Source organism: Ceratotherium simum, chromosome 2, assembly GCF_057802395.1.
Source record: "Ceratotherium simum simum isolate JZ-2026a chromosome 2, ASM5780239v1, whole genome shotgun sequence".
NCBI classification, from domain to species: domain Eukaryota; kingdom Metazoa; phylum Chordata; class Mammalia; order Perissodactyla; family Rhinocerotidae; genus Ceratotherium; species Ceratotherium simum.
In genome coordinates, this window is record NC_141901.1 from 33,397,527 (window position 1) to 33,425,092 (window position 27,566).

General features: G+C 36.3%; 1 protein-coding gene across 1 annotated transcript; it reads right to left on the bottom strand.

Annotated features, from left to right (window-relative positions):
- Window positions 1-1,810: 1,810 nt before the first annotated feature.
- UHMK1 (U2AF homology motif kinase 1) lies at window positions 1,811-27,425 on the bottom strand. Its single transcript, XM_004424829.3, has 8 exons — window positions 27,005-27,425; window positions 25,377-25,669; window positions 24,596-24,787; window positions 21,916-22,010; window positions 17,158-17,234; window positions 16,910-17,008; window positions 13,671-13,759; window positions 1,811-8,882 (listed from the first exon to the last, which is right to left on the bottom strand). The coding sequence occupies exons 1-8, from the start codon at window positions 27,270-27,272 to the stop codon at window positions 8,736-8,738; spliced, it is 1,260 nt and encodes a 419-aa protein (XP_004424886.1). The 5' UTR covers window positions 27,273-27,425; the 3' UTR covers window positions 1,811-8,735.
- Window positions 27,426-27,566: the final 141 nt, after the last annotated feature.

Below are 27,566 nucleotides of genomic sequence, written 5' to 3' on the forward strand. Positions count from 1 at the left end.
GACAGAAGATGAAGTAGGATTTATAGGTGGAGCCAGACTGTGAAAAGCCTTACATGTCAATCTAAGGGGATTAGATATTATTTTGAGGGCAATGGGCAGAAGAGAGAGAAATAAAGTGAAGAATTTTAAAGCAGGGAGTAGCGTGATCAAATATTTTTAAGAATGAAAACTGTCAGCACTATGAAGGAGAGTCTGGAGGATATGAAACTAGAGATGGGGATCCTGTAAGAAGCTATAATAAGGAGGGGAGATGAAGGGCTAAACATAGTATCAGAGGAAATGAAAAAAGGAAGACAGATCTGAGAGGAATTATTGGGTTGATTGGAAGGCAATCTAGCATAGTGGTGTTAAGACCAACCCTAGGAAGTAAGATAATCTACATGTCTATTTCCCCCACCATAAAATGGAGTGAATACTAGTACCTTCCTCATAGGTTTGTTGTGAGGATCAAGTGTGGGGGAAAAAAACCAATAATGCACAAAAAGCATTTAGCACAGTGCCTGGCACAAAACAAGTGCTCAATTATTTACTATTATTATTGCAACTATCAGGGAGGAGAGATTGAAAATGACTCACAGGTGGCTCTTGAATCTGGCCTACTTCTGCTTTTTAATCCTACCACCAATGCCCTTTGTTTAGACCAGTGCTTCTCAAAGTGTGGTCTCCAGACCAGCAGCAGCACCTGGGAACCTGTTAAAAATGCAAATTCTCAGACCCCACAAGAACTACTGTCATAAACTCTAAGGGTAGGGTCCAGCAATCTGTATTTTGACAAGCTCTCTCAGATGATTGTTATATTCTGAAGTGTGAGAATTGCTGATTTAAACATTTATTTTCAGGGCCGGCCCCGTGGCTTAGCGGTTAAGTGCGTGTGCTCTGCTACTGGCGGCCCAGGTTCGGATCCTGGGCGCGCACCGACGCACCGCTTTGCCAGCCACGCTGAGGCCACGTCCCACATACAGCAACTAGAAGGATGTGCAACTATGACATACAACTATCTGCTGGGGCTGTGGGGGGAAAAAAGGAGGAGGATTGGCAATAGATGTTAGCTCAGAGCCGGTCTTCCTCAGCAAAGAGGAGGATTGGTGTGGATGTTAGCTCAGGGCTCATCTTCCTCAAAAAAAAAAAAAAAATTATTTTCTCTAGTCTGAGCTCTTAAAACAATTTCTTAGGGTGTCCCTTCCAACATGATCTTTCCCTTGAATTCATCATCCAAATCAGTCATAGGCTTCCTAAAAAAACATCCACTCCCAGACAGACCAGTATATGACTACCACCTCTAAGTCTTATGAAATGTTGGGCAAGTTTATTTCACCTACTTGGGGCTCAGTTTCCATAAGTAAAAGGGAACGTGAAACATGACATAAACTATCTAAAATAGTTTTAGCATCTAGGAGATACTCCATAATTGATGGTGTTTATCATTATTATTGAACCTACTATCTCATTTCGTTCTTACAGCATAAAAACACTATTGTCCAAAATTAAATCACTTGATTAAAGTTATCCAACTTGATAAAAGAGCCAAGATTAGAACATGAATCTTCCAACCATGAATTCTGGTTCTTTTCATTAGACAAGGCTGTTTCTACAGTATCAAGAACATTCATTCCAAAATAAAAAGTTACATTTCAGCATCGTCAGTTTGATGTACTATACTATTTCCAAAAATGAAAACTCATAATCTTTAGAAATGGATGGTTGAAACTACATGGAGATTTTTCAATAGAAACTTTTAGTAAAAATTACACCATAAAATAAGTATACTTACCTGTTATCTAACCTTGAATATTCACACTAAATACAGAAATAGTTGAAATAAAAAAGCAATTCCTTTATTTTTAAGCTTTATTTAATCACTCTTATCAAACACACATAAGAAAGCATATCAACAGTGCATCTTACGGAAAGTCAGTTTACAACAAAACTGAACAAGGCAATTGTGTTTACAGAAAAAGTTTTCAGCAAAAAACTATACGCAATACAGTCAATTGAAACACAGTGTCCATAGTTTTTAGGTATATAGGAAAGTGGAAAATAAAACTTCTTTGCTATTCAGCAAGAAAAAATAAGTTTAAAAGACTTGAAAAGAAATCAGAAATTTAGGGATTTGAGAAAAGAATTTCTTGGTACTGATACACATCTACATTTATAGTCTCACTTAGTTATTAAAAAAAAAAGTTACAATAAGACATCACCAAGAACAGAGAACCATAGTGCCAAGAAACGCCAAGACCAATATGCTATCAAAACAACTGGTAGAAATGTTATAGACAGCTATTCACTATGTACTGTAATATTCTTGTAGTTCTGAGGTGAAGGTAAACCAACAGGAGAGAATACTCCTTATAACTGGCTTTGGTTTAAGTGATCTTTCACACTTTTTCTAACCATACCTTCTTATCAAAAACATAGCAATTACATGTTACTGAGGGAAAATATTAGTAGGTTTTAATATTCACAACCAACCACTCCAGTGCTGACAGAGGAAGTCATAAACTGTTAAAATCTATTGATCATAACTGGATTTCTAAGAGCGACCAAAAGATAATAAAGATGGAGCCCTTTTTGGGAATAAAATCCCTTGTACCCCAGATTTGATACTGTTAAGAGGATATAAAGGAATGTTAAATTATTTAAGATTTTTTTCAAAAAAGAATTAAGAATGAAGGAATAGATCCTGCTGGAAAAGATACGAGAACTTTATACTCTGCAAAGTAAATATTCTAGAGGTCCAGCTTAACGTTTTTTTTTATTATAATAAATAAACACTATTTACTTCCATAAGGTGCTATAACTTTGCAGCTAGTGCATACTCATGCCACCCACTAGACCCACTGTGCAAAGGGAAATACGGAGATGGCTAATCTCCAGTTTCTTTCTGATCCTTGATTTGCATGAGTGTTGATGTATTCCAAATAAACAAAAGCTGGAGTTCAAATATTTATTTTTTAAAAATTAGACTAAACTGAATACGGATATTTAATCTGATTTCATAATTTTCTGAGGAGACAATAATGAGGAATGTGTAGGAAAGGCAATGTTTCTATGCTATAGGTACCAAACCTGGATTTTTAAAAATAAATATTATTTTTAGGTCATAAACTATATGGAAGATTACTAATACCAAGCCATTTTCTTCCTCTCATCTGTTTTTATTACTTATCTTTCTCTTCTTTACTCTTAAATTTGGCAGACTTCTGACAACCCATGCTAATAAAATAATACAGCTATAGGTAATTCAAACAACTGAAGAGATTTTCAGTCCACATATGTATGATTTTAGATGCCTGATTTAGAACATCTCACTACATGTGCTTTTACACACTCATTGTCCTGACATCATGAATACTATTAAGGGGAGACAACCTAGAAGGGGCAGGCATTTCCAACCTGGGATAAAAAAGTGACTACAAATAATTCTCTTGCTGACAATCAAGAGTTTATGATAAATAGCTCTGATGTTTACATAAAGGTTTCCCAAAAAGAAACAAACAAATTAACAATTTCAGTTTGGGTTTTGTTTTCTTTTTCAGAATGTGACTTATTTTAATTATACAAAGTAGTATAACAAAATAAACTCTTTTCTGCACAACAGGATTAATGGTCATGTAAGGCAAATAAGACAATGCTTCTCTTTGCCTTTAAATTAAAATACTATGAACCTAGATCATAAAACATAAATGGCCTTCAGAAAAGCCATCAGTTTTCTTTAGGATATTGTGACAGCTACTCTATTTAATGGGAAATAACACTCAGACAATCATTTGATAAGTTTTCTATGAATTCCAGCATTGATGGTACCACAAACATAACTGCCATGATTATGACAACTGAAAAGCAAAAGTAAAGCAAATTCAAAACATTAATCCTCATAAGCAGTATAAGGAACAACAAAAGTGCTGAGCTGCAGGAAAATGAACAAAAATTTCATATCACGAGAACAAAGGTTGTATAAACTATATATCTTATATCTTGAAGATCACCTTAATGACTACCTATAAAATATAAAATTTCCTAAATGCTCTCTGGTTTATAGATACTTCTTTTACAGCCCATTTTTCCTATAAAATTGCAGCAAAAATAGTTAAAATTGTTTACCTTCTTCTTAAATATCCATAGTACTTGTCAATTGCATGCCACTGTGTGAATCTATTGGTCATCATACAGTTTTAAAAATAGTGAAAAATATTTGGGCAGGGGGAAGTGGCTAAGATTACAAACATGATACAGCCTGCGGAATCAGGCAGAGAAGCAGCTAACCTAAAACAAAAAAACCAAAATCTTTAAAATTCTGGGCACTTTACAAACTAAAATATTCATGTTCTTCTATCACTAAGAAAATGTAGCATCCAAATATATCCAAAAGGCTCAGATGAGTTCTGTATTATAGAGATTCAACATTTTTATGTTCATCGAGAAAGCTAGAAAGTAATACTAACTTGAAAAGACTACCATCTCAAAGTAAAGGTGATTTATTGAGCACCTTAAGAAGAAATGGAAACTCTTTTGAGCTAATTGTGACCAACAGCTGGTCTGGATGTGACCACACTTGATAAGAAATAAATAAATCATATCAGAGAGATATTGAAGAAGGAACCTAATATTAAAAATGGAACCAGATCCAATGAAAAATTAGATTCACTGAAAGAAATAAAATATGAATAGATTTGCACATACAAAAAAGGTAAACCAAAGAAATTTTGGACTTTTATACTATGTGACTCAATCCAAAAGTTATTCCAAGGAAAAGGCAGAGGTGCAATAAATTATCATCATCTGGGAAGCGTTCACCCAAATGAGTTTTAATATTTTCCAGGAAACACAAGGCACTTGCTTAAATCTTTGACTATCTACACATCCACCAGACTAAAAGTCATGATACGATTCCATCTGTACTCTAATCTGAATAAAGCCACCTGGTATGTACCCTTGCATAAAAGTCTAGGTAAAACACATGTTTACTGAATGTCCCCCCAACTCCCCCACCCAGTAACTATGTTATTATAATTAACATCAGTAACTATGATGCTGATTTTCACTAAATTACAAAAAATAAAATGTCATGCTGCCAAGTATAACTGATAGTAGAAATTATGTAAGATAGGCCTAATTGAATCAAGTCAGAATGTAAGACCTAAGAAGAAGATGATGCCAAAATGTTAGTTACCTGTATTTGATGAATAAATGCAAACAAGCCATGAAACAGCATCTGAGTACTTTAATTCTGACTGTAATGTATTCCAGAAAGGTCACTGATGCCCTAACCAGTGTGAAAGCCTAGTGTAGTTAGAGAGAAACAAACCTTATGCCCATGGCTTCTCTTCAACTTCCTCTACATGGCAGCACTGTTTCTGGCAGCATTGCTTATAACAAACTTGCTCAAAGGTTAAAATCTAAGTATAAGTAACATGATTCTAAGAAGGCAAAGGGATTTTTTTTAAAAGGTTAATTTAACATATCTCAGCACTCTTTAGCAGCTGGAGTACTAAAAAGAAGGCAATACTTGTCTCAATGAAAAAAAAAGAGAAGGATGAGTAAAACTGTATTTATGGTTTTGTTCTAAAAGCAGCCATAGTTTTGGCTCAAGGCATAGCAGAGAGGGAATTTCTCTTGAGTTGCTATATTGACGGCCACAAAACAAGGAAGACATCCACTGGTAATAAATGCAATCTCTTATTGCAAGAGGATATTTTTAAATTATTCCTTTAAAGTGCGGCCAATAGCTATTTTAGCTAGTTCTCTCTTTTACTGAGGTGGCCAACTCCACTTGTTATTCTCCTCTAAATAAAGCATTAAAGTTTTGAAAGTGGCTAGCTAGCCACCTCCTCCACATATGTTTCCAAAGAACCAAAGATTTCCTATAGAAGAATTAATTTATATGCCTTTTTTGGAACAAAAACGTAGTATGACAATACCATGGAACAATAAAGAAGAAATTGGGAAGGTAAGAGATAAAGGAAGCACAGATATTAATTTAGGGAAAGAAAAACTACCTGAGATAAAATTTCCCTAAAAGGGTAGGGGTTAAGTGACATGAACTCTCACCTCTTTACCCTTCAAAAAGAAATTTCTAGGCTTTTAATAATTTCAAGGAATCAAAATATCTGTGTATATATTTCACCCTAAAAGAATCAGGAAAATTGCATTTTTTGATAATATTTGGTTCAGGTGTAAGAAAGACATTAAGATTAAACCTCTTATAATATCAGAGGGGGGAGAATCTGCAAATGTCATCTTTGGTAGTAATGGGCTAAGAGCTATAAAATAACAATTTAAATCATGGGAGGCATCTTTTTTCAATTCTGTGGCTTTACTATAAAATATTTAATTCAATGCTTGGTTACTTAGGCTCATCAATTATTCCCGCAGCTCCGTTAAAATCTAGTTAGCATCTTCTATAATAAAATTCTACAGTGTTAAACACTACGTAGATGAATGAATATATTAGCAATAAGACGATGATCAAAAAATGCTGTGAAATTCAGCATCAAGATGTTAGCAGCATACTGCATTACTAAGATTAGAAGCCTACCTGCAGTTTATTTCTAAAGATTTTTCTTTTTGGTGGTGGCGGGAGGGGGAATGAGAAAGGTACATGCACTAACCTAAAATACTTGCCCTTAAAAAGAATTCATTTGTATGCTGTGTTCATCAGTATGTGTGGAAGGACCTGGTGTTTTTAATCACTATGGAAGCTGCTACCCATACAAATATTCATGTTTTAGGAAAGCTTAGGTCTCCACAATACTGGTTATACATTCTTGAATTTTTATTTGGAAACAAATCAGCTAACCAACCTTGAAAGAGCCAAAATGAAAAATAACAGTTTTTCCTTCTAAGGGCACACATTAGAAGCTTACTATATAATTTTCCCTTGGGGACCTGCCACAAGGCCTTTTGGCAATTCATAAATCAGCCCCATTATACCAAATTTGGCTTCATAATGAATATTAAGGGAGAGTCCTGAATAATTTGACAACTGTAAATAACTAAAATGTCAAATAGTAATTTTTTGAAAAGAGTAAAATAATTCATCCTCTAAAATATAAATTCTTAGCTGCGCTCTTAATAACCTCCATGGCACACAGAAGGAAAGACGATATGAGGAGGCTTCCAGCACGGAAAGCTATAAAAGGCTTTTTCCTTAGGGAAAAAAAAATAAATAAAAATTTCATTTAGGTAAAGAAACAAGAAAAGATTCAGAACTTGTATATAATTTGTCTTTTTTTTGTATAATCAGTGCTTTATAAAGGTTTCCTAAGTTTTAAACCTTTAAACACAATCTACTATAAAGTGGGAGGAATTCATAATTATAATTCCTAAAACCATATAATCAATTTGTGTTGGTGAACTCATACATACTAGTATCTTCTACTCAGGGACACATTAGATTGCTATGAATCTTTATAAGAATGCTTTGAGTTTTTCTTCCTTTCTACTTCTACCTTATTATAGCTACACTTTTCTTAACTTCCTTGCAGTCAAAAACCAGACCACCTGGGATGCTGTTCCTCTAGCTTCTCTTCAGCTAAGGATACAGGCAGAGAATAGGGGAAGCGGGGAAGGAGAGGGAGGGAGATGAGAGATGAAGAAAAAAAGAATCCTTGATTATCCAGCCTCTTTGGCTATTGTTTTCTTCTTTTCCCTTCACTGAACATCTAATTCTTTCTTTTTGACCCACTTCAATTTTCCATCATAGTAGGCAGAACTACATCTTGAGAAATCTTACAATGATCATAGGAGATTCAGTACAAAAAAGATGAGCTAATAGAGTCTAAAGTAGACTGAAGGATGGGCAATTTACATGTAGCAAAACTTTTTCTTTCATCCAGTCCGTTTAAGAGAGTTTCAATGTAACCCAATCTAGACTCATCTGTTCTGAGCCTCTCAGGAATGAACTATTTTCTCATTTACATTCTATCAGACAAACCAACTCTCAAAAAACTTATACTCTAAATCTTAGATATGAAACAAGTAGGGAAGAGATGGGTATAGACTGTATTAGCTCACAAGATTCACACTATAAAGTACACTGACTCAAATTTTCTCTCATCTTTCACACCTGCACACTCACTCGAACATACATACGAGACATAAAAATTGTGCAAGATCAAGCATCAGCTTTCTATTTTAAAAGCCTTAATTAAAAAAAAGTAGAGAGGCTCACTGCAGTTTCTTTAAAGGAATATTCAGTACTACAGTACTCCTTTAAAAAAATTCATAACTCAGTGTTAAGAACACAGTAGGTAATTGCTGCTTGACAATTACATAACATTACTGAGAGCATCCAGTGCCAGCTATGGATATTAACAATAAGGAAGAACCACCTGATGATATAAAGGAATAATCTGTAAATGATGTCACCAACTCTAACAAATTTGTTAATAATATTGACTATGATATATTATTCATCCTTGCTTCATGATCACATGAAATAGTTAGTATCTTTTTAGGTTACATACTGAAGAGCAGCACTTGCCCTACTGCACAAAAATTTGCCCACATGGATGCTCTAAAACCCCTCAATATATAGCTGAGAGGTCTTGTCCTACTCAGTGCCAAATGTCTGCAGTGCAGTCATTGCTTGAGCAATGGCTGCACATTAGTAGGATTAAATAAATGTACAAAGTATTCCCTTAAAATGGTTAGGGGGTACTTCTGCATTCAGATGTAGAATACGATAACCCAGGAAATGGAAGAGGAGAAACAGGAAATAGTCCTCAGGTTATTGATTAAAGCAAAGTTTGATACAGATATCCCCTCTTGTAGGCACTCAGCGGGTAGAATGTAGCCACAACAAACTTCCCATCAAACATCCTTCCAGTCAGTAATTTCTGAGCAGCTTTGGAATCACCAGCATTTGCATACTCAACAAAGACCTGTAAAAGGACAGAGAAAACAAAGTAACTTCATTTCCATCAAGATTGTTTTAGAACACCGCTTCTCCAACTTTAATGTATAAATACCACTTGGGGACCTTGTTACAATGCAGATTCTGCTTCAGTAGGTCTAAAGTGGGGCCTGAGTCTCCATATGTCTAAACAAACTCCCAGATGATGCCAAAGCTGCTGGTCCATGGACCACATTTTTGAGCAGCAAGGTTTAGAATACTTCCTTAAAACTCAGTTCAATTCTGAAAAATCTATCAAAGACAAGTTGGTGAAAAATGTACAACCTTACAGGAGTGTTGAATAGCACTACACACTTGCTAAAGACAGGGCCAAACAGCCCAGACAGCAACTGCATTTCAACAGTGCCTCAAAGATAATCTACACTTTCAGAAGTGGAAGGAGGAAAAAATACTGGTCAAAAGCCACTGGAAATTATACTTATGACAAAATTTGTAGAAGCCATAACTATAGTAAGGAAGAAGTTTAAAACTAGGTAATTTCTTTTTCCAGAGCATCTGAATTCCTATCTGAGACAGGCAGAGGAAATAGCATAATAATTTATTAGTTCTTTTTGATGACCTAAAGCAAAAGTTACAGGGTGGTGAAATGACATCCTCAGTTACCCATAAATTTGTGAACCAAGGAAAGGACCACCCCTCCTTCCTCAGTTGTACGCCTCACTTGTTATGTCAACGGTCTTCAACCTGGGGTATGAGCATCCTAGGACACTCAGAGATTTTCAAAGGGGAAGCAAGAATAGTTAGTTTTAAGGAAATCAATTTCCAGATACTCAACTTTCATTTGTACCTTTTCCTAAAATTGGATCTCTCTGGAAGTTCAGGCAGGTTATCCTTTCTCATTTAGCCTTTCATAGGAGCCCTTCTCTCACTTGACAAAGCAGTTATTACACCAGGGTATAAAAACCTCCAGGGCATCAAAAGAAGAGGGAACTCCATATATAGTACTTTTTTTTTTTTTTATAATTTTATTTATTTACTTCCCCCCCGCCCCACCCCAAAGCCCCAGTAGATAGTTGTATGTCATAGGTACACATCCTTCTAGTTGCTGTATGTGGGATGCAGCCTCAGCATGGCTGGAGAAGCAGTGCGTCGGTGCACGCCCGGGGTCCGAACCCGGGCCGCCAGCAGTGGAGCGTGCGCACTCAACCGCTAAGCCACGGGGCCAGCCCTATAGTACTTTTTTTTAATGGAATCTTCTTTCACTGGTAAACAAAGCACCATGCCCTGCCTATGACTGGTCACTCCCTGCCTTATGCAAATATTTCTGTTAAGGATGATACATGATGGTAGACCTAGGGTATTTCGACCTGTGATGGGATTTCCTGAATTCATATATATTGTAAAATGGAGAGGTGGAACTCATTTTGCCTCTTTTATTCCATGACTATTTTCAAGCCATGCATTACTCTTAAAGACAAAGTAGAGATCATTCAGTGCTAAAAATTGCCTTTTTTACATATGTAAAGGTAAGTGGTGCTTTTCAGCTACTCTTAAAACCCATCCCTAAACTGTGTCATTAACTGGAAATAAAAGCACTTCCAAATGGCCAAAGCAGTGCAGTCAGGCTGTTTATTTTAAATCTAACTGCATGGGAAAAACACTATTGATAAAATTTTATGTGATTTCTTTCAGAGAAAGTGTACTTCATATAATAAGGTAGTTGTTATATGAAGTAAGACCTATATTACCAAACTAGATCATGAAATATATAATCTCATCAGTTAATGCTCATTTTATTCATCTTAGAAGTACTTAATATTTTATAAAAATTTTTTTACAAAAAATAAGTGTGTTAGCTGTAAGACCAGCTAGTTTCTAGCAATATATACTCTTTCATTAAATACAAAGGGAAAGTTAGATGATGTCCAATGAAGATATGAAGCTCTTCCTGATTTTTTTAACCTGAGTCTTAATTACTCCCAAATCCATACACCGAAGTTCAATAAATGAGTAGACATGCACTTACAGAAAGAATACCATCCTTTCTATCATACTCCTTGCTTCACAGATAACCTATAATTTTATACATTATATCATTCCAAACTAAATAAAGAGGAAAAGCATCTTGTTTTTACAATTTATTGTGAAATTAAATTATATTAAAGCTATATCGTTTTAATCTTGACTACTTTTTGTAATTATAAGATGCATTCCATAATTTATTTTCCAGTGTTTCTATAATATTCCTTAAAAAACCATAATATGTTAATTTTTTTTTTTGTTAGGAAGATCAGCCCTGAGCTAACATCCATGCCAATCCTCCTCTTTTTGCTGAGGAAGACCAGCCCTGAGCTAACATCTATTGTCAATCCTCCTCCTTTCTCTCCCCAAAGCCCCAGTAGATAGTTGTATGTCATAGTTGCACATCCTTCTAGTTGCTGTATGTGGGACGCCACCTCAGCATGGCCTGATAAGCGGTGCATCGGTGCGCGCCTGGGATCGGAACCCGGGCCGCCAGTAGCAGAGTGCGCACACTTAACTGCTAAGCCATGGGCCCGGCCCCCATAATATGTTAATTTGAACTGACAAATTCAAATGAAGACTAGCTTTGCCAACTAGGTAACAGACTTTTTCAATAATCTAAAGAAGTTAAATCTGTGATTCCAAGAGTTCATGAAAAATTGCTTTCACTCTCCTTTAAATGTCAGTGGAAGCTTAACATAGCAAATTTCTTCTTAATGAAGACTTACTTTTTTCGTATCATCTTAAAGCTGGATACCTCTCCCTCAAAAATATTCCACCTGTTTTTCTCTTCTGTGTTTCCCATTTCATTTTGACCACTGAAGTTAATACTGAGTCAGATCATGTTAGTCCTTAATTCAAAATTTTCCAATACCTTCCCTTCTCATTCAGAGTAAAAGCCAATGTTGTCTCAATGGCCTACAAGGCTCACTCTACTTGATCTGCCCCCTACACTCCCTTACCTCTTTGGTACTACTCTTCTCCATCTTTCTGCTCTGCTATAAGCGCAGTGACCCCCTCAAACCTGCCAGGCATACTCAAGGCCTTGGAACTTGCTGTTCTCTTTTCCTGGAATTCTCTTCCTTACCTCCTTAAAATTTTGACTCAAATGTAACCTCAATATGTACTTCCCTACCTCCCTGTTTAAAACTGTAATCCATCCCACCACAATACTCTTCTTCAGTTTCTTTTTCTCCATAGTACTTATCCCTATATATTCGTTTGTCTGTTATGATCACTGTTGTATCCCAGTGCCTAGAACATAAGAGACACTCAATAAATATGGGTTGAATAAATAAACAGCAGTGAGGGCCAGCCTGGTGGTGTAGTGGTTAAGTTCCCATGCTCTGCTTCAGCAGCCTGGGGTTTGCACGTTTGAATCCCAGGCGCGGACAGAAGCACCACTCATCAAGCCTTGCTGTGGTGGCATCTCACATACAAAATAGAGGAAGATGGACACAGATGTTAGCTCAGAGACAATCTTCCTCAGCAAAATGAGGAGGACTGGCAACAGATGTTAGTTCAGGGTCAATCTTCCTCACACTCACACTCACACACACACACACACACACACCCCCCAGCAATGATGCATTTAGTACGCTCCTGACAGTGAATGAGGTAAATGCCATTATTACTAGACTTGCAATAACTTTTTACTGAGACAAGAGCGAAATTTCTTTTTTTTTTCAGTTGCCAAGAATTTTCATAATATTGAACCATAAGATAAAATAATAATCCACAATCAGAGGTGATTTCCCCACCAGGGGATATTTGGCAGTGTCTAGAGACATTTTCGCTTGTCACAACTGAGGAGGAGGGTGGAGGAAAGGCATCTAGTGAGTTAGAGACCAGGGATGCTGCTAAACAAAGAATTATCCAGTTCAAATGTCAATTATGTTGAGGCTGAGAAACCCTGAGACAGAGTAAAACAATATTCTGTTTCCTAAGAAATAAAAATACCACAGATAAAAGAAAGATTTCTCTTATATTCTTTGCCATATAATTTAATTTAGAATTGCAGAATTTCTAAAGAAAACTCTATGATCACAGTTTTAACCCATATGTCTTACAGATGAAAAAACTAAGGGTGACCACAAGCTAGTCATGCTGAGACTGGAACTCAGATTTCAGGCTTCTCAGTCCAGTGCACTTTCCTTCTTTAAATTATCACTGATAATTCTATTACAGTCAGAACCTAACCTAAATGGTTTTCTAATTCTACTTAATTAGAACAAAATTGGGCCAAAATATTTCTGTAGCTGACCCTGACCTAAATTAGCATATAATTCAGTTGGTGTCACCGTTTACAATGGCTTATAAGTAGATTAACACTTTTTTTGTGTGTGCGAGGAAGATCAGCCCTGAGCTGACCTCCATCGCCAATCTTCCTCTTTTTGCTGAGGACGATTAGCCCTGAGCTAACATCTGCGCCCATCTTCCTCTATTTTTGTATGTGGGATGCCGCCACAGCATGGCTTGATGGGTCCATGCCTCGGATCTGAACCTGTGAAGCCCGGGCCACCGAAGCAGAGCACACAAACTTAACCACTACACCACTGGGCCAGCCCCAAAAGTAGATTAATACCTTTTTGAAAACAAATTTTATCTGATAAAAAAATGCATGCCTATAATAGAACTTTTGGAAAAAAGTGAAAAATATAAGAAAAACATCCGTAATGCAAAATTCATAATCCCTAGCAATATTTTGTGTACATCTTTCTATAGAACTAAAACATTCTGTACAGGATTTTAATAACCTCTGAATCATTCTGGAATTATGAAAACATTCACTTACTTGTCCTCTGCCAGGATTTTCCTTTGGAACAAGCAGAGACACCACTGGTCCATATTTTTGACACTCCTCTTTTACATCTTCTACAACATCTGGTTATTAAAACATATAACAGTAACCACTGTGATGTGATTAATAAGCATTCATTATTTTAAAATTTTAAATCATCAAAGAATTCAGATCTAAGTAATGAGGTCATTTTCTATGCCTTCTAAAATTAAGCTTAAGAATAATATAAATTCAATGCATTTAGTAATTTTCCTTTTATATTTTAAATTTAATATTTTGAACAGTTAATACATTCAAATGATTCAAAATCCAAAAAACAGTATTCTTTCCACTTTCCCAAGAGCCATTCCATTCCCCTCCCTGAAGGCAACAAACATTATCAGTTTCTTTGGTATCCTTTCATAAATATCATAAGCATATACCAGCAAATATGATCACATATGCTTTTTTTAAGTAAAAAATTCCAATCTTGCTTTTCTTTATTAACATTACAGCTTTAAGATCTTTCAATATCACCACATGAAATTTTCTCATTTCTTTTTAAGGCTTTGTAGTATTTCACTCTACGAATGGCCAATAAATTCTCTAATATGTTCCCTATTGCTGAATAACTAAACCATTTACAAACTTTTTGCCATTATAGATAACTTGTAACAAACTTGTACATATCTCATCACTTGTGTATTTCTAAATTGACTCTTTAGAAATGGAATTGCTAGGTCAAAATTGATAAGAATTTGTAATTGTTAGTATTACCAATTTGCTTTTCATAAAGGTTTACCAATTTAAACTCTCTCCAATGATGTATAAGAATGTGTTTTCCTGTACCCTATCCACAAGAAGGCTATTAAATATTTTCTTCACTGTCAATGTGAAAGGTAACAAAGACATCATAATATGGTTTTAATTAGCATTTCAATAAATGAGAAAGAAATATATGTGTGAAATACACTTGTATATCCTTTCCTATAAACTATTTATATCCCTTACCCATTATCTACTGGGTTGATTTATAGGAGCTCTGTCTGTGATAAGAGCTGTAAATATTTTTTCGTAGACTGTCATTTGTCTTTTATCTTTCTTATGGTGATTTTTGTCAAGGTAAAATTTGTTGAATTATTATTTTACTGCTCCAAGTTTTGTGCATATTTAAAAGGCCTTCCCCACTCCAGGAATACTTTTTTAAAAATCTCCAATGATTTTTTAAGTTAAAAAATTTTTTCCTTTATTCTCTCCTTTCCACCTACCCTTTTTTCTTCCTTCTTTGTTTTTCTTCCTTCCCTCTTTTATTCCCTCCCTTACTTCTTTGTTTTTTTAATACTTTAACCTTTACTTGATTTGGAATTTATTTTGGTCTAAAGTGGAAGACTTGAATCTAACTTCTTCCCCTACCCTCAAACATGACAAGACAGCTGTTCCAACACATGTGATTTCTAGCTAAGCAAATTTACCCAAAAAACTATTAAGGGTTATTTGATGATGTCCTTGCTAATCAGAACAAAGGTATTTAATAATACTATATTGTCTGTTGCATTTTAGTTCACATAAGACTCTTCTTAAACACTAAGATTTAATAGCAACATTTAAACATTTAAATACTCAGTGTATTTAGAAATAGAAAAAAAGTGTTACATAGCAAGATACAAAGAAAAAGAATAGGTATAGTCTCCCTAATGTTTAGTCAAGAAAGCCCAAGCTTGAGTTTTATAGAGATAAAAATTATTAGGAGGAGACAGAACTAGATGATGAAGACAGTACACTGACAGGCTTAAAAGACATAAGTAGTCTTTTGAATTTGATACCAAGAGATTATTAAGAACCACTGTACCATAATGACCTGATGCAAACAATGCTGAGAGCAAGACTATCCTTTACAGATAAATAGGCGTCCTGAAAAGTCGAGGCTGGAGACTCTTACAACTGTCACATATTCAAAGAAATTATGTTTCATTTGTCAGGTAACTATATAAACTTCAGGGACATAAAATGATTTACCCTTACAAGACACAGTGTGGTTAAATTAGCCTTATCTGTAATGGTTTAATTTTCCACAAAGAAAATGTTTAATATTAAGCAATTGATATTTTTAAGTTTGGTCCTGCTCTAATCCATTCACCACTGTTTCCAGAATGCTCCTACTAAAACACAAGTCTGACTATATCACTCTATTTTCAATTTTTAATGGTTCTTTATTGAATTCAACAAAGAATAAATATTTATTGAGTACTTAAATACTGACTGCTCCCCAATAAATGTCCTAAGATACAACTATACCAAACAAGTTGCTGTTCTCTGAACATGCCACACTTTCTCTCATCTCTATGTCTTTGTGCTACTTCCTCCCCAAACCCTCAACTTTTAGCCAAGCAACTCCACTTACTAAGGGAGATCAGATGCCCTCATGGATCACTGAGACTGGGTTAAGTACCCCTCCTCTCTGCATATTACCCTACCTTTAGATTTATCAAAACTGTAATTACTTGTTTATATAACTGTCTCCCCTACTACGCTTAAGACAGGAAATAATACCACAGTGTCAAGCACATAGCCAGTACTCAGTAAATATGTCTTGAATGAATGAGTTGTGAAAAGCAAAAAAGAGAGCTAAAAAGAAGTGGAAGTACAGGGCAGGACTAGAGTAGAGAGACAGAAAGAAGTTGCTGGGAAAATTAATCTTCTTTATTAATTTGGTAAAGGCTTATGAGATGTAAAAGACTCGAAAGGACCTTAGGAATTGTCTTAGCCTGCCTGAACTGTTATAACAAAATGCCACAGACTGAGTGGATTAAACAACAGATATTTATTTCTCACAAGTCTGAAGGCCAGAATTCAAACACTAAGATGTAGGAAGATTCAGTGTCTGGTGTGGACAGCTGCTTTCTTGCTGTTCTCACATGGTGAAGGAAGAGAGCTCTCTTATCTCTTCTTCTTTTTATAAGGGCATTAATACCATTAGGAGGGCCCCATCCTTGTGACCTAATCTAACCCTATTACCTCCTAAAGTCTCCAACTCCAAATATTATCACATTAGGGATTAGGGCTTTGCCATATGAATATTGAGGGGACACATTCAATCTACAGCAGGAATCAAAAAGTGAGAGTATTTTAGAGATCATATAGTTCAATATCCTCATTATATAAATTAGGAAAATATGACAATCTTATGAATTGATATGTCAATTCCAGACTTAGTTAATAAAGACACATTAAAATATAATTTAGGAAGCACTGACCTTCATATTCCTCTTCATTCTCAAGATAATCATCATCCAGAACATTCAGCAGTCTTAGCACTGGAGTTGGAAGCATCACCAGATCTTCAATATGAGGGGCTGTTAAAGTTCATTATAACATGGTTAAATGTAAATTCCCAAAATAAATTGAGGAACGTCAGGCAAAGGAACTTGGGAATAGAAATTAGTTCTAATGTCTTATTTGACTGTTAAATGACCAATAAAAAATAGAGATGTATACAACTTACCAAAAGGAATGCTAAAGAACGGGCTGCACAATGCCATTTCAGCAGGAATTCTTCTGCTTGGATCATCATGAAGCATGCTAAAACACAAAAACAGGTATATTTACAATTCTTATCAAATCTTTTGAAAATGCAACCACTAGAGAAAATAAAAATGTTTAAATGTTCATCACAGTATTAATTATATTAGCATGACTTGCTGAATCATTTACCTACAAAAAATATAAATGCTATTTATGAGTAAATGGTTCAATAAATCATGATACATACCTATGACATAATACATTTTAATATAAAATATTTCTGTTTAATAAATACAACATGGGAAAGTGATCCACACTCTATAACATTAAGTGAAAAAAAGGTAGACATAGATTTAAGGTAATCCAATTTAAAAAAAAAAGTGGTGAGATGATTTTTGAGTCTTGTCAAAAAGACTTGACAGCAAAATCAAAAACCTATGGACAACATTTACAACAAAACTAGGTACCCCAATAAACGCCAAATACCAGAGGCTGAGGACAAACCATCAATAGTAGTAAGCCTTGCACCATATTAGCATCTACGTGGAAGGAAGCAGAGAAAAGCAACAGTTGATCTGATGAACCAGAGGAAAGAATAACCCAAAATAGCCAACAGGTATTCACTGGGAAGCACAGTAAGCCAATTTGAGAAAAGCAGCTGAAACTATAAGGGGTTATACATTTTAATTCCAAGTGAAAGCAAGAGATCCTCTGTAAGATCTGAAGGGATTGGAGTAAACTAGACACTGTGACATCTCAAAACTAACCAGCTGAAACTCCCTTCCAGGGCAAAGTCCTGCAGAAAAAAGAAACCTTGGGACTTGAATCCAAATTGAGTAGGATGGGGTAAATAAAAATAGAGAGAGAGGGGGAGACACCTGGAAAAAAGTAAAGGAGGGGAAGAGGCAAGAGATCCTAGGGAAAAAACACCTTTTTTTTTAAACATTACACAAAAACAACAGAAGCAAGAGCCCTGTATAATAAGAAAAGTTATCTGAACTACACCTTCTTCTATAAGTTTAGGAACATGAATTTCATATAAAAATGAGTTTTATATTTTATAAAAATATAAAAAGTATTATAACAAAGTTATCATACAAAAAAAGAGAAATGCAAAATAACATCCCTCAGACAATGAATGCATGCCAGAAAGACATGACCACAACACAGACGAACATTATAACCTACTGTTTCAAAATGAGCTAAAGACATTTTTAAGAAATACAGGATATGAAAGAGCAACATAAACCAAAATTAGAAAATCTCAAAAATTAGGTAATAGAACTCAGGAAAGAAGTAGAAAGAAAAGAAAAAAAATCATTTCATAAAATAAGATTAAGCTAGAAGAGATACAAGAATGAATAAACACAAGAGATAATGTCAAAGATAAACAGAAGGCAGAAAGGAAGAAAGTTTTTAAAAATCAATAAGAAATAATGAAAGAGATAAAAAAAGATTCAAGAGAAAATGATAATACTGAATATAGTCAGAGAAAATCCAATGTATGTAGAATAGGAGTGCCTGAAGGAGAAAACCAAAGCAAGGGAACAGAATAAATACTAAAAACTGTAATTTAAGCACACTTTTCTAAAACAAACAAAAAGATCTGAAACTACGTATTTTCCTGAGATTATCGACCCAGAGCAATCAACACCTAAATATATTCCGGTAAAATTACTAGACTTTTAAGAAAAAGATGAAATCATTTGGGCCTCTAGACAAAAGGACCAAGTGACTTTTAATATAAAGACAATTAAGAGTGTCATCAGACTTTTCAACAGCAACACTATAAGCTAGAAGAAAGTGGAGTAATATATTTAAGACATTCAATAAAAGAATGTATACCAAGGAATTTTATATCCAGATAAACAGACTTTCAAGTACAATAACCACAGTTTAACTATTATTAACATGCCAGAACTCAAGAGAATATTAATCCTATGCTGTCCTAGAGAACAAACTTCAGCAAAATAAATGATTAGAGAGATATCAACACAAGGACCAGTGGTGAAATTAGATACATAGTTACACAGAGAACTAAGATTAAATGATAGTGTTAAAACACAGAGTATATAGTATATAACGGTTATATAATCTGATGATACACAACTATTTTTCAAATGGGGGAAGAATGGGAAAAGCATATGCAAAAATAACTGCCTTCAGTAACCTTACTAGAGTACTATTATTCTGAGACTGTTTTCATGTAATGTGGAATAAAGCAAATGAGTAATTATGAAATATTCTAATTCTGGAATTCCTTTTGTACTTAAGAACCAGAATTCTTGACATAGAAGAAAGGAGACAGAGACAGAGATGTAAAATAGAAGAAGATAAGTAAAAACTCTGTGGTCTTAAATTTGAATTGGAAATATTAGTATGAACTCTGTCCACTTAAAAGGACTTAGAAACAATGACCACCTCAGCAGCAATGAGTATGCCCAATACCCAGAATGTGGTTTTAAAATACCATTTCCTTCTAAAAGAAACCAAGCTTCTTGGAGAAATGGCTACTTCCAGGTCTGGGGCAGGAAATGTATAAGACGCACTGGGAGCATCTTGTCACACCGGATAGCAAGGAAGCTATCAAAGATAGTAAGGTCACCAAAATCAACTTGCAGAAGCTCACATGCATCAAAGATGGGACAATTTCAGCTTGAATTAGGATAAAAACTGAATGGATTGAAATGTATCAAATATACTTCAGTCCATTAGTTAATAATGATCCTTTAAACTTTCAAAAAGGGGGTGATCCCCTTTGGAGGATGACAGGAACCAACTCATTATGAAAACTAGTAAATAAAGAGAAAACCAAGCATCCACTTCATCTTTGGTTAACTAAATGAAGAACAAATGACAGAATAAAAACATCATCATTCTACAACCCTAACAAAGTAATGGATCTAGACACTGAGTATTAACCGTTGCTAATACATAAAATAGAGATGGCTACACTATGTGCCTCCTTATAAAAGAACATAATATCATCTACAGTCTACAGAAAAACAAACAAACCTCTAGAAACAACTACTAATTTACAGGAAATGAACAGAAATATGTTAAACTACACCACAATAACACAATCAGCAAAATTCAGACTGTGGAAACATTACCAAGCCAAGAACCCAACTTGTTCAACAAATAAACAAGGGAAAAGCCAGGTAGGAGATGGAAAGGGACCTTTTAGAGTAAAACAGACTTAAAAGGAATTTTTTTTAAGAAGAGCAACACTAAACCATAGTGTTTAAGGATGTACACTTTAGGTACCAAAACTATCATGAAAACATGGAATTACCATAAAAGTCAGGGTAGTGGTTACTTTTAGGGAGGAAGAAGGGGCTTGAGACTGGGATGGAGTACACAGACCCCTTCTGGGGTAGCTGGCAAAGTTCTATTGCGTGACTTGAACGATGGATACAAGGGTATTCCTAACGATTCATTAAGCTACACATTTGTCTTCAGTATCTGTTTTATTTTACAATAAAAACAAAGGTTCAAATAGTTTTGCCTGCATACACAACAAAATATGCAGAAAGTTACTGAAAAGAAATAGCACCAAAGTGCTAACACTAGGAAAGTCAGTTTATAATTTTTATTTTCCTCATCATAATTTTTTGCAGTTTCCAAATTTAGTATCAGTTAGTTGTATATAACCAAGAAAAAAAAAAAAAAGCCCAAATAACAAAGTCAATACTAGAACTTAGATGATTTGACTTCCAAGCTAGAATCCGTTACGTAATTTTACGCTATCTTTTCAATGTAAAACTCAACATGTAGTATCTAATACCAATCAGATACTAACAGCTATTTAAAACTAATTTGTAAAACACACACACACACAAATAAGTGCAAGTAAAATTGGTGAGATCTGACTAAGTTCTGTGGACTGTAATGTCAATTTCCTGGTTTTGATATTGTACCGCAGTTATGTAAGATGTTACCATCAGGGGAAACTGGGTGAAGGATACACAGACCTCTCTGTGACATTTTTGCAACTTTCTGCAAATCTTTAATTATTTCAAAATAAAAAGTAAAGAAAACTAATTGGAAGGTTTACAGGGTCAATATTCCAAAGAAACAATACTCTGACTTGATCAAGAGATCCACCCTTTTGCATTTTATAAAATGAATTATTTTATTCATTTCTGGCCCATAATGCTAGAAATGTGAAAAGTTAACTATCTGATAATACACATTATTTCTCATTTTTAAATATTTATTGTGTTTGAATCTACTAAAAAATCAGAAACACTATGTCTATCTCCAGAATTTTCAATGGTAATTATTTAAAGTATAATACATAACTACCTTATTTGAAACATTTTTTTTGGTAGTCCAAAAGCAAACTTAGTCTTTAGTTAATAAACACTCTCTTTAAAAACCTATTTTCCATCAAGTCTATAGAACTGCCAGAGCCACGAGAAGCCAAAGGCACAGTGTCCCATCATTTATCTTCCAGTGAATAAAACAGCTGCCAGGAAGAGCCTAACACCTGGAACTCACCGTGAACAAAAGAACATTCCTTTGAAAATAAATTTAGCAAAATGACTTGACCACTTATGTTTCTTATAGGAAGCTTGCCTGTATAGAATATCTAAAGTAAGATTCTTTATTTATAAGGGAGCAAAACCTGTACATGATCAAGCAAACCAGAAATAATAATATAAATCCATTCAATTAAAAAAATTGCTTTATATAGTAAATACACGCAAAGCAAGTTTAAAGTACATTAATGTACCTTTTGATAAGGTCTCTTAGGTGATAGGCTGGAATTGCGGCATTCACCACTGCTTTACTGGCAAATATGTGATCAATAATAGCAGAACTGTTTGCCTAAAAAAAGGGAGAAAAGTCTTCCTTTGGTTATTCAATTCGGTCAGTATTTACTGAGTCCCCAGGCACACAGAGCTGTACCATTTGGTAAGTAAAATGCAACAGAAAACACTCTTCTTAGAGCTTACACTCTTAATGGAGGAGATTATGTACATAATTATAAGCTTCTAGAGAGGAGGAACATTTTTTCTCTATTCTCAGCACCTAGCACACACAGTACCTGGCACTCTATGAACATTTACGAGATGAATGAATAAAGAAACAAATACTGGGCCGGCCCCGTGGCTTAGCGGTTGAGTGCGCGCACTCCTCTACTGGCGGCCCAGGTTCGGATCCCGGGCACGCACCGACGCACCACTTCTCTGGCCATGCTGGGGCCGCATCCCACGTGCAGCAACTAGAAGGATGTGCAACTATGACGTACAACTATCTACTGGGGCTTTGGGGAAGAAAAAAAAAAAAAGGAGGAGGTCTGGCAACAGATGTTAGCTCAGAGCCGGTCTTCCTCAGCAAAAAGAGGAGGATTAGCACAGATGTTAGCTCAGGGCTGATCTTCCTCACAAAAAAAAAAAAAAAAGAAAGAAACAAATACCAAAGCAACTACACAAAAGTGTAGTTTAATGCAAAGTGAGAAAATGAATGGGTGATAGTTGAGTCAGAGTGTCTCTTAGTGATGAGTCTTCAATTGGTTTTCAGATAGAAATAAAATGAACTATCAAAGAGAAAGTAAGGCAGTATTTAAAAACTGCATTTGTCACATTATTCATACTCTAAATCCTATGCAACGTAACATTTTTCTCCCTGAATACTATGCTATTTCAGAATTTGGAAGTGTGTACGTACATGACTAAAGAGACCTGATACCACCATTATCACTAAAATTTACTGAATGCTTACTAGGGGCCACACACTATGCTAAGAACTAGGTATCATTTCTTTTTTAACCTCAATACTCTTATAAGATATATGCTATTATTATCCTCATTTTACACACGGTAAACCATAGTTTAGTAAACCTAAATAAATAACTTAGTGAGAGGTGGAGACAAGATATGAACCCCAGTAGTTTGACAATCAGATTGTCATGCCTCCAATTTCACACAAAATGGCTGAATGTGACCTAGTTCTGATCGGCTCTGGCCCAAGCAGAAACAGTCCAAAGGGCTCAAAGATAGTCAAAGCTAATGCAAGTAACAGATCTGTATTTAGATTAGCACTAGAGAAAGAATACTTAACCTCTTGACTGTCTGGGATACCAATGACAAAAAACGATACTGGTTTTACCTGCATGACAGCGTTTTTTTTGCCAAAAGTAAGAATTAGGTATAGCCACGAGGCTATTAAAGCATTCCTTCCAGGAATACTTCCAGAAATAGATGACTAGGGGTTTAAAAGAAATAAAACTCTATATGGTACACAGCCATACACTAACTATATATTAGATGCTTAAAAAAAAACTTGTTGTGGGGCCGGCCCAGTGGCATAGGGGTTGGGTTCGCACGCTCCACTTTGGTGGCCCGGGGTTCACAAGTTTCAATCCCAGGCACGGACCGACACTCCGCTTGTCAAGCCATGCTGTGGCGGCGTCCCATATAAAGTAGAGGAAGATGGGCACGGTTGTTAGCCCAGGGCCAATCTTCCTCAGCAAAAAGAGGGGGATTGGTGATGGATGTCAGCTCAGTGCTAATCTTCCTCAAAAAAAAAAAAAAAATTGTTGTTTAATATAAAAACCAATAATAATTCCTAAACATTGCATTATTTCTCAAACCTCCAACCTAAAGGCTACTGATATCATCATAACATTGAAGCCCCACAATACATGTGAAAACAAATGTAGTTAATTCTTAACTTACAAACACATAAAAAGTTCATTCCTATGTCAGCGAGTTGCAATTTAGAACTCATGTTCCCACAGAAACAATGTCATAAGTCACAGTCACTTTACCAGGACGGTTCACATATGGAACATAAATAAATTTGAAGCAATGTAGAACTGTGGACAGAACACTAACCTTTGAGTAGGAGAAAAAGAATTTGGGGGCCAGGTCTGAAATATCCAGTTGTATGATCTGGAACAAGTGGCTTTACATATCTATGCCTCCAGTTTTTCATTTGTAAAAGAATAACCAATATCCACTCTAACGATCCTCATAGAATTGTTAAGAGAATTCACTAAGATTATGCATTAAAATGCTTTTTTAACTATAAAACATTAACTGTAAAGCATGATGTAAAAATTATCATTCAACTTATAATGTACTGTTGTATTAGTAATATTTCAGAAGGTAATATAATTAAATTACTAAACAAAAGCAGTCACTTTTGCTTCTTTGGGAAAATGCATTCATTCAAACATTTTATCAAGCACTTACTACATACCAGGCTCCAGGCTAGGAACAGTGAGCTTGCGATGCTCACTAACACATTTGTAGCTATGGGAGTGAGTAGTGGCATTTAAGGTCCCAAAAATGCAGAAAGAAGAGTATGGAGATGAAGCAATCAGAGTCCTCAATGAAAATCATTATAAATTGAGTCCTCTTAAATTAGAATTAAGGAACCAAAAGCAAAGCACTGGTGCAGTTTACCTTCCATTCCTGAGATCTGACTGTATGTTTCAGTTTCATTCCTGAGAACATTTCCAGTAAAATGATTCCTAGGCTCCACAGATCAACAGCTGAGGTACATTCTGTATCACTCTGCAGGCCAGCCTGGGCCAAGCAATTCTGCAGTTCTGCTTCTGGGGCCCGATACCCGTCTGTTTGAATATACTTTACATCCTAAAGAAGATAAGTAAACATTACAACTGACAAAAAACTGCTCACTTTCCTTCCATCTCTACAGTGTATTTGTTCTCTAAAAGTGCAGTAAACCACTGCCAAACTGAAGGCCAAAAAATTTTTAGTCCTTGGCTACCACCGTTCTTTGGTTCATTAACTGGGCAGTTTTCACAGACAAGCTGTGCACTTTCCACACAGCTGCTTGTTTCTTTAGATAGTCTCTTGCCTGCTAGACCCTACTAATAAACAAGGACACTCTGCAAAGAGCTGACAAACCAAGGAGAACGGAGGGTTTGCCAGAACTGTGACATGTGTTCTGCCACGAGATAGAGTTCCAACACTGAAGACACCAATAACAATAACTCAGCAATTAACTAAATGCTCAAGAATAAAAGAGCATTTTACGTAGGTGAAGTACTCTTAATAATTCCAAAGCCCTCTTGTACTTCACTAGCTCCCCCTACCTGACCCAAAGGTTTTTACATAGTGGCAATGAAATTCTGCTTCATCTCCAGGCATTTCAGTATTTCAGATAGAAATGTCTCTGAGGTCTCTAACGAAGCGCCCCTATTATTAAAGTACTTCTTACCTGATTGCCTTCTTTGAAGCTAAGTCCAAAGTCAATGAGTTTAAAACATTCATTCTCTGCACTCCACAATATGTTACGTGGTTTGAGGTCTGCATGGACATAACCCTCATGATGAAGAAAAGCAAGGGCCTCCAGAACATCTCTGGCGCAATGCTGTATCATCCACATGGAACAACCCTGGTGACTGGAATATAAAAGCAATTCCGAAACACTGACATCCAGGAGTTCAAGCAACAGACAGCGTGATGGCACATTCGGAGAGAAGTGGATTGTAAAGACTCCATATAAAGTCACTAGAAAAAGAAACGAATTATACTACTTGAAAATCAGTCTCAGAGTAAGTTACTACTTAAGTAGATAACTCTGCAGTACAAATTTGGGATAGTCTAGATAAGGATAACTTTGATGAGCAAGTAAGCTTCTCCTGTGATTTCTTCTTCCCATGAATAAGATTTCTGGGCAATTGGGTTATTTTAATAAAATGAGACAACCTTCAGCTGATTACTATTCAAAGTTATTAAATAGGGCACAACAATTCAAACTGTGTTTCACCAAGCACTCAATGGTGAGTGAATCGGCACTTAGGGTGCCAAGCAAAAATGATCAAAAGTAAAAATCCAAATATTAAGTACTCTTAAGATGAATGTCACAACGTGCAAGAACAAAACTGAAGATTGGTTCTTGATCCAAAATAGCACTCTATAATCTAAATATTAAAAGAACAGATTAATACTTTCAAGATGACATTTTAACCCAATCTTGCAGAGATTCAACAAGTCCTTAGGCCTGCAAAACCTGCAAAAAATTTCCCTCTTAAATACTAGGGTTATATACACTATTTAGCAAGCTTAAAAAAAAAAAAAAAAAAAGAAGCAACACTAGTGTTAAGAAATTCTTCTCCCAAATGGTAATATAAAAAAGCTCACACTTCAAATTAAACATGGATTATGCTTGCCAGGAAGTAAGACATTTCTTTATTAGTCAAAGCTATAACTAATTATAAGCTCTCTGTTGGTGTAATGACAATGAACACTGTTTTCATAGACCAACCATCAGTAATCATTACACAACTTACATTCTGAATACCTGAATCATGAAACAGAGTCCCACAGGGTAAAAGTATCAAGTGCTCCTAATTTTCACACTTCCTAAGGACTTCTAGGTAATACTGAGTCATTTCTCCCAAATCCATACTAAGCATGCATCAGATAATAATCTATATGAGTTACTGATGTCACAAGCCCTAGAAATATTTCCCATTTTTCACTGGTATGCAAGGATTCAAAAATTTCCATACAAGACATGACAATCTAGCAAAGATATGTCTCCTTTCACTAGAGAAGATACTTCTCTATGCTAATAGATGCAGCATTCTCCGATGAGACCTGAAGCAACACAGAACTTACTGAGCATCTACTATGTGACATGGGCAAAGCAGACCACCAACTCCACCGTACTGCAGACAGTGCAAGGGGGAAAGAGGGATGAGAAGGGCGCCTGGATCGGTGATAATGAGAGGGCCAGAGCCACCTCTCCCGCTAAAGGACGGAAGACCGAACGCCAGGCTGAGAGGGAGTGCACGCTGGGACTGGGACCTGGGCGAGAAGGGAAGCGACAGCAGCAATTACCGATGTTCCTGTGACCCTGCAACTGCTCCAGCGCCGCCCTCTCTTTGCGGAAACCATACTCGGCGGCCGAGGCAGCAGCCCCGGTGGTCCCCGGCGGTAAGAACTGCTTGAGGGCGCCGGGGGGCGAGCCGGGTGTGCCGCAGCAGCGCACCCGGTACACCGAGGCCGAGGAGCCGCTCCCCAGGCGGCTCTGTACCTGCCACAGCCGCCCGAAGGCTTCCAGAAACCGCGGTGGTTCCGCGCCCCACGCGCAGCCGGATCCCGCCATCGCTGTGGACTGAGGGCACTGGCACAGGACCTGACGCGACGCCCGGGACAGGCCGGCAGGGCCCGCGGTCACATCCCCGCCCGCCGGACCAGCGGCTCCGCAGCGAGGGGCCTGCAGCCGCCTCACCGACTGCCCGGACCTCAGGCCGCCATGACACCGGAAACGGTACGCCCCCGGCGCCCAGAAGCCGGAAGTGGAGGAAGCGCCAATCCTACCGGCTGAAGGAGGCGGCCCAGAAGGGGCGGGGTCTAGAGTTGACTCGATGATTCGGTTTAGAGAAGAGAACTGAGGGTG